This window comes from Rana temporaria, chromosome 1, assembly GCF_905171775.1.
Source record: "Rana temporaria chromosome 1, aRanTem1.1, whole genome shotgun sequence".
Lineage (NCBI taxonomy): Eukaryota > Metazoa > Chordata > Amphibia > Anura > Ranidae > Rana > Rana temporaria.
The window spans coordinates 255,360,764-255,369,320 of record NC_053489.1 but is presented as its reverse complement, the minus strand read 5'-3'; the positions used below and the strand labels follow the sequence as shown (position 1 = coordinate 255,369,320).

General features: G+C 43.2%; 1 protein-coding gene across 6 annotated transcripts in view; it reads right to left on the bottom strand.

The window, feature by feature from the left end:
* Positions 1–1,464: 1,464 nt before the first annotated feature.
* Positions 1,465–8,557, bottom strand: part of AP1G2 (adaptor related protein complex 1 subunit gamma 2) — a 47,581-nt gene continuing 40,488 nt past the window's right edge. For 3 of the 6 annotated variants that reach the window (XM_040354413.1, XM_040354419.1, XM_040354410.1), the window contains exons 20-22: positions 5,628–5,791; positions 2,064–2,162; positions 1,465–1,820 (exon numbers count right to left, since the gene is read on the bottom strand). In XM_040354413.1, coding sequence (XP_040210347.1) covers positions 1,719–1,820; positions 2,064–2,162; positions 5,628–5,791 — 365 coding nt within the window. In that variant the 3' untranslated portion in view covers positions 1,465–1,718. Of the gene's footprint in view, positions 1,821–2,063; positions 2,163–5,627; positions 5,795–8,223; positions 8,357–8,557 lie in introns of those variants that run through there. The other 3 variants (XM_040354424.1, XM_040354432.1, XM_040354438.1) reach the window with 3 other exon arrangements.

The following is an 8,557-nucleotide window of genomic DNA, read 5'->3' as shown; positions in this document are numbered from 1 at the left end:
TGCTGCTGTGTATGTCCTTTTTTATAAATCTACCCGTGTAATTAACCTGAAGGAAGGTTTACCGTCTGTCACTCAAGCCACATGAGAACAGATCCAAAGGATGTCAAAGATTTTTTCCTCCATGAGTGTGGTCCTAATGGTAAAATGGAAAATGTTGGTTTTATGATAATTTGTTTCTCACCGTCTTCCAGATGCTTCTGGTCCCCTTGGCTTGGAGCTTCAATGATGGTCGTTCTTGAATCTCATGAAGGTCTCCTTGAACATGGCCAAGTTTTCCCATGGCATTGCCGTTGTTGTAGGCAGGCCAATATGGCAACACTTCACATGCTCACTTAACAGCACGTACGTATGGAAAATGACTCGTACATACACCGAAAGACATTTGTGTAGCATGAGCAATTAACAATGATAAAATCAATAGATTGTACCCATGTGCCATCCTCTTCTATCCCTTATCTGTGCCACTTCTCATTACATATCCTGGCTTTATCGCTTTTTGGCACTCGATTTCGTGCATAGTCTGTACGGCACAATAATAAGTACCAGGTGCCAGCTCTGAGGGGGTCGCGTCTGTGCCAGCTTCTCCGCCAGCATTTGTATTTCTGCCAACTCCGCTATCTGCCTCTTTCTGCCCATCTCATTCTGTCAATGCATATCTCACACAGACTTGCTCCCTGTCTGTGTATCTCTCTGCCCCACACACTCTTTCTGTGTGCCAGGCTCTCTGCCCGGATATGCGCACACAGGGCACAGACAAACAGATGCAAATACATGAACATGCACACAGATGGTCATTGCCCACAGCTGCCAGCTCACACCTCAGGGAACAGTAGTGGGTGAGTTGGTGGGGGTGAGATATATACGGTTCGATATTGGTGGGAGGGTAGAGGAGATGCTGTTTTTTCGATGGCGGATGCATCTGCTACTCTGCGCACTCTCCTTTCTTCGTCACCGCGCGCTCTTTCCCTGTTGTCTCTTGCAGTCTGTCATCTTGAAGGGGGCAGGTACAGGCTGGCTCGGTGCCACTCACATGAACCCCCCATCACCGCTCTCTGCTCCCTCCTTACACACAATTTCTAGCAACCCCCTCATCATCACCACACAGCATTAATTAGCCGGAGAATTCATTATACTCACAAATCCTAATTAACACAAACAGCCTAAGGGGAATTAGGAAAACCTGTTACGGCAAAGGAAGGGTTAACCAGAGCTGCATAGTTTTCTGTGTGCAATATTAAAGCGATTTCTTCTTTTTGCATATTGCAGGTATAATACATATTTTAGGTGCCTTAGTACAGAAGATGGGCTTGAAATGAAGCAGGACTGGAGAAGGCAGGGATAAAAAAAAAAAAAAAGTCAAGGCAAAACATCGCCACCTGCAGGACATTTTGAGATTGCAATCTGTGAATAAAATCCAAGAATTACATTTTTTCAGACTGTTAAAAAAAATCCCACCTACTGGAAGCTAGGAAAACAATAACATTTTATTACAAGTACCCAAGCTTGAACACATTCCCAGATCAGGGCTGCTCAGTGTGAGATATTGAATGTGCTTCTGGCTGTGTGTCACACCCAAAATAAATATATATTTAGTTCTACCAAATCTGAAAATGCAGCACACTAATTTGTTCTTTTAGCAAAACATTCTTTGACATTGCTGTCACCTTCATCTAAGTGTCTTTTTCTTTTTAACCCAAAAAATCCCATTGTGCTTTAAGTTACTGCCACGTCCCTTCAGGAAAGTTGTTGACTTCGCATACTTCCAGCATTGGATTTCCATTGTGTGTAAATGACAAACGCAGGCGCATTCGGATAGGAACCTGAAGAGAAAAAAATAAAAAAAATGAAATGATAAAGAGAGCTGAGCGAGGCATACTAATTTTAGTGCGCAAATCATTATTCAAAATAGTTATTTTTTAATCTATAAAAATCAGGGTTTTACATGATTAAATACATATTTGAACATTTACTCAGTATTATATACTTTTAAACATACGATTCATGTTCAGTATATGTGTGGTTTTATTGGCACTCATCCCAAGTCATAGGAATGTGATATGTACCTTTTGGGGGTTCAATAAACGAATGGACTGTGTAACTGATCCTTCACCAAAAGCTGCAAGTAAATTACCACTGGGAGCTTGAAGCTGGAGCTGAACACTCTGTAACACAAAAAGAAAAAAAATTGAATACATTGTTGACAGCAATTTAGAAAATAATTAAAGATCACAAATTAGGTGCATGTTCATATAAAATCACAGGATCTTTGGTTGGTACTATAACAAAACTTCGAAGTTTCTTTTATTTTACCATAGTAGATATATTATTTTAAAGGTGAACTCCAGCCAAACAGCTAAATACACAAATGAAATGTATAGGAGCTATTTTACCTGCCAAAGAATCTGTATGTGTGTTCATCCAGTCCTGAGATTTACACAGTTTTGCACAATACAGAGCCCTTTCTGGCAGGGAAAGAAGCACTATCTTTCTGTGCTGCAGTTAACCACTTAACCCCCAGACCAGAGCACCTTTTGCGATTCGGCACTGCACCGCTTTAACTGACAATTGCGCGGACGTGCGACGTGGCTCCCAAACAAAATTGGCGCCCTTTTTTCCCCACAAATAGAGCTTTCTTTTGGTGGTATTTGATCACCTCTGCGGTTTTTAGTTTTTGCGCTATAAACAAAAATAGAGCGACGATTTTGAAAAAAATGAATATTGTTTACTTTTTGCTATAATAAATATCCCCCGAAAATCTATAAAAAAAAAACATTTTTTTTCCTCAGTTTAGGCCGATACGTATTCTTCTACATATTTTTTGTAAAAAAAAAATCGCAATAAGCGTTTATTGATTGGTTTGCGCAAAAGTTATAGTGTCTACAAAATAGGGGGTATTTTTGGAATTTTTATACATTTTTTTTTTTACTAGTAATGGCGCCGATCAGCGATTTTTTTCCGGTACTGCGACATTATGGCGGACACTTTTGACACATTTTTGGGACCATTGCCATTTTTATAGCGATCAGTGTTATAAAAAAGCATTGGATTACTATAAAAATGCCACTGACAGTGAAGGGGTTAACACTAAGGGGCGGGGAAGGGGTTAAGTATGTTCCCTGGGTGTGTTCTAACTGTAGGGGGGGGTGGCCTCACTAGGGGAAATGACTGATCTTCTGTTCATACATTGTATAAACAGAAGATCAGCATTTTTCTCCCTGACAGGACCGGGAGCTGTGTGTTTACACACACAGCTCCCGGTCCCCGCTCTGTAACGAGCGATCGCGTGTGCCCGGCGGCGATCGGGCCTGCCGGGCACGCGCACGGGAGTCGGGGGCCCCTAGTGGCCTGAGCGAGAGCCGACGTATAGCTAGCGTAAAATGACGGCGGCTGGTCGGCTAGTAGTTAAGTAACACTTACATATCTTATTCCTCCCCGGTCTGTGACAGGACAGTGAAATGAGAAGTCATGTTAGCACAGGCAGCTTAACTAACTGACTTCTTGTGCTGCTTCTCCCTCTCCCTGTCTAATCTCTACTGTGCTGAGAACTCAAAGCTGATATTTAGGGGTTCATTTACTAAAAGCAAATAGGCTGTGCACTTTGCAAAGTGTTGCTCCAGAGCTTAGTAAATGAGGTAAAGCTTCACTTTGCAAAGAATACCCAAACACGTGCAAGGGGAATTAAAAAAAACTTGCACATGATCGGATGATGGAGGAACTGCACTTTGCAAAGTGCACAGTCTATTTGCCTTTAGTTAATCAACCCTTAAGTCGATTTCAGGTGCATATTCAAAATACATTTAATGATGTACTAATGAATACAGAGCTGCATTAATTTGGGTTTTTATAGCCGTCTGTAGTTCAGCTATAATATGAAGTCCTAATAACAGAATTAAAATTGATCTTGTGTAAAGTTATCCTAATGCCCACCATTTTTTAGTATTCTTCGACAGCTATGCAATAATTCACGTAACAGTTTCAGACGTGGCAAAAGCAGTAATACTATACCCAAAATATGAGAGATGCCAATATCGCTTTCCAAATATTATTTATTATTATTTATATATCACAAATGTAAATTTCATTTCTAATCCAAACTTTTAAGAATCCATTGTATATTGTAACTTAAATTTATTGATACAGGGCCAGATTCCCAAAGAGATACGACGGTGTATCTCCTGATACACCGCCGTATCTCTGACTTACACTGGTCGTATCTATGCGTCTGATTCATAGAATCAGTTACGCATAGATATGACTAAGATCCGACAGGTGTAACTGTGTTACACCGTCGGATCTTATTTGTAATTTAAAAATGGCGCGGGGGGCGTTCCCGCTGATTTACGCTGAATAATATGTAAATCAGCGAGATACACAAATTCACAAACGTACGCGGACCCGACGCAGTGTTGTTACGACGTTTCCGTAGCGGCTTTCCCGGCGTATACTTACCCCTGCTTCTATGAGGCGCAGCCAATGTTAGGTATAGCCGTCGTTCCCGCGTCGATTTTGAATTTTTTTACGTCGTTTGCGTAAATCGTTCTGTAATACGGATGAACGTCATTAACGTAAGCGTCAAAACCACTGACGTCCTAGCGACGTCAGTGGGAGCAATGCACGCCGGGAAAATTCTCTGGCTGCGCATGCTCGTTTAAATCGGCGCGGGGACGCGCCTGATTTAAATAGTACACTCCCCCTAGCCGCGGAATTTGAATTCCGCCGGGAGATTTACGATCCGCCGCCGCAAGTTTGGAGGTAAGTGGTTTGTGAATTACCCACTTGCCTCTAAAACTTGCGGCAGCGTATCTTAAAACAGATAGAATTTGCGGATCTAAAGATCCGCTGATCTTTCTGAATCTAGCCCATAATGTGCTGATCAGGAAGGAAGGTAAGAGGAAAAATGCAAAAACACTTACTTTACAGAGATTACTGTTTCTTAATGAAGATACTGGGGAGACTTACTGAAACTGGTGCACTTAGTATCTGGTGCAGCTGTGCATGGTAGCCAATCAGCTTCTAACTTCAACTTCAATTAGGCTCTAACAATGAGCCCCCATTCACATTGACACGATTTGACAGGTCAATTTGCTAGTCAAATCAGAGCCTATTGCCGGCAATAGGATCATCCCAATCGATGCAATGCCCAATTTGCGGCACCGCACCAATTTCCAAAAGTAGTTCCTGCACTACTATTGGCGACTTCGGGGGCGATTTCAATAGATATCTGTGCAGGAACCCGCACAGATGCCTTTCAAGTCGCCCCTGAAGTCGGACTGAAATGCAGCTTTGAAAGCCATGTTCAATGTGAACGCGGGCTAAAACCCAGAAACTGATTGGTTACTATGCACAGCTGCACCACATTCTGTGTGCACCAGTTTTAGTAAATCGCCCCCCCCCCCCCCCTTGTGTCCCAATAGCTTGGTTTTTTGGAGTAGGACCTTTGAGTGAACAGATCCTTAATTATATAGATATGTTTCTATAAGGTGTATTTTTATTAAAAGTGAAGGAAAAGACACACACATAGGTTGCACTTAATCTCTATTAGGTACAAACCATTATATTCACATTGAAGTTGGGAGCTGTTCCAATATGCCCACAAAAAACATCCAGTAAAACTGATTCAAACATACCTTGGGCACTGCTGCCTGTAACAGGAAGTCAGTAATGTTGGTAGAAGAGTTGTTGATGGCACGCGAGTTGATGATTAGAAGGGAAGGACTAGCTGATGGGCGCAGGAATGAAAATTCCACTTGGAGGCTTCCATTATTATATACCTCGATTGAAGGCAGAGGTGCTGTAAAGTGCATATAATTAGAGTGACAGTGTAACTCCAAGTAAAAAGAAACACACATTTGAAACATGTGGAATTGATCTGATGTATCAAAACATTTAGAATTGAGGTCCTTTTAATAATACTGTACATCACTTTCACACATGGGCAGGTGACCCATCTATCCAGATTGAGCAATGCAAATCACTTGTTCTTCAGCCTGCTGACTGGACAATGAATTTACAACACTAGCTTTGTCCATTCAGCAGTTAGTTGACCCTGGAAATTGTAAGGCCCCATACACACGAGAGGATTTATCCGCGAATACGGTCCAGCGGACCGTTTCCGCGGATAAATCCTCTCGAGGATTTCAGCGGATTTCTCTGCGATGGAGTGTACTCACCATCGCATTGAAATCCGCGCCAAAATCCTCTGGCGATGACGTGTCGCGCCGTCGCCGCGATTATTACGCGGCGACGTGCGCGACGCTGTCATATAAGGAATTCCACGCATGCGTCGAATCATTACGACGCATGCGGGGGATCCCTTCGGACGGATGGATCCGGTGAGTCTATACAGACGAGCGGATCCATCTGTTGGGATGGATTCCAGCAGATAGATTTGTTTAGCATGTCAGCGAATATTCGATCTGCTGGAATCCATCCCAGGGGAGAAATATCCGCGGAAACAGATCCGCTGGAGTGTACACACCATAGGATCTATCCGCTGAAACCCATTCGCTGGGATTTTTCAGCGGATGGATTCTATCGTGTGTATGGGGCCTAAGGCTTAACCGGGTACACAACTGAACTTCCTGGAATCGTATTTCAGTTTTAATACTCTTTAAGACCAAATCGCAGCTAAATTATTTTTTTTTCTTATTTGGGATAGAGCTGGGGTCAGACCCTCAGTTAAATGTAATTGCTGTCTGTGTACCCGTGTCACTTGTGTATTTGATTGGTTTCAGAGACGGCAGGAGTCATACCTGTTTGAGTTTTTCAGAATAGGAAGTTGGACTCTACCTCTCTTTTGTAGCCCTTACATTCAAATTGAATGAAAAATGATCCGATTCCCCCCATCCAAACATTCGCTGTGCTATTATATGCTGAAGGCAGGGAGCCTTCCCTGTCATCAGAATAGAATGATCATTCCTGCCAGCTATAACCGCTGGCACTGATCCATTGGAAAAAAACAGACAGCTGGTAGATCAACTTACTGTACAACCAGGGTGCCCATACCTGAATCTAAATTTGGCTGGCCCCTGCTCAACTGGCCACATTTCAATCCTTGTATGGTTGGCTTTAGAGTCAAAAGTGAGCTCTACCTCTTATACCCCCATTCCTGCGGTTATTAAATGTAAGTGGGCAATAAAGGCTTTAGCATTTAACAGCTGAATAGCAAGGGGTGTTGCTTAATCTAAATTTAGAGAAAAATTGAGGCCCAATGTAGCGCTACCTCTAAATGAGCCCCTGGATGATTGGATTCCCTGGTTCCTAATGACCCTTCAAGCAATACCGTACCAACTGACACACCAAGCCTTGAGGAAAAGGTGTTTATTTGGATGGCACATCCAGCAGAGTAAATAACAGTAACGATAGCTGTAAACAATAGCAAAAATAAGTTGCAATAACAATTCACAAACAAGATATTATCAAACCTAATTTAACAGGATACCTGAAATCGGGCGCAAAGGGACTAAGGCTAGGTTTACGCATGTTTTGCATGGCCAAAGCAGCCCTTTTTGCCTCTTGAAATGCAGGTAAAAGCTCTCTGTACCATTTCTGGAATTGAAGCCCACACAGGAACTGCAAATGCAGTGTGTTTCGCAAGAGCAATTTTCAGTGTATGCGGGGTGCCATTGAGATTAATGGCACCCACACACATCTCCTGCGGTTTTCTGTACGGGTGTTTGCGGCTGCGGGAATAGGTGCGATCCAGCAGTGGGAACCACCCACATAGATGTGAACCTAGCCTAAGTCCACACCCTGTAGGCCCTGACACACAATCCGGGCAAAAAGTCACTTTCCCATCTTATTCCCTCCCACTGGCCAGTGGTACATCCCTTGTGGCACTTTTAAACAGAATTTGTATCATTATAATGAAAAGAGAAGTTATGTTCACACAGGTCCCTGAGGGTCTCCTCCCTCTCCTGGGTGTCTGAAACACTGGATGCATGATTAAGATACCGGTGGTCTAAGAGGTGGTAGCAGCTCTGATCACTGTTGCAGCAATCCTGGGTGAAGTTACAGATGTTTCAGGTGCAGAAGTCCTCTCCTGCAGATCACTGATGCCCACCATTCCAGAACACAGTCCCTCTGGCAATGGCAGCCTCTGGATAGATGCAGCAGTGCAGCCCCGTTCCTGCAGCATGGTACCACACCAGCACTCAGCAGCATCAGAAATGGGCTCCACAGAGCCCACTTCCCCTCACCTGCCACATAAAAAAACTGACCTTTGCAATCCTTTTCTTCCTATCTCTGGTATTGTTCTCCTGGGACTTGTAGTCCCACAAAGTTCTTCCTAAACACGGGCTGCCTCCAGGGGACTACAGTCCTCACAGTTCGATGTAAGTGCCAGCAGCGCACTGTCCTTGAAAAATATTTGTAATTGACAAGGTTATACAGTTTTGTGATCTAGTACGTTTTTAGAGCAGCCAGTTTCAACCAGAGGTTGCTAGCGGTTCCATGAATTGTGACTGATTGACCTTCCATCTAGAGGTGTTCTCATAGTTTTGGGTCCAACGCCACTTGGCAGAGCCAGTGGCATGACATCAATGATCTTATTAGCTGT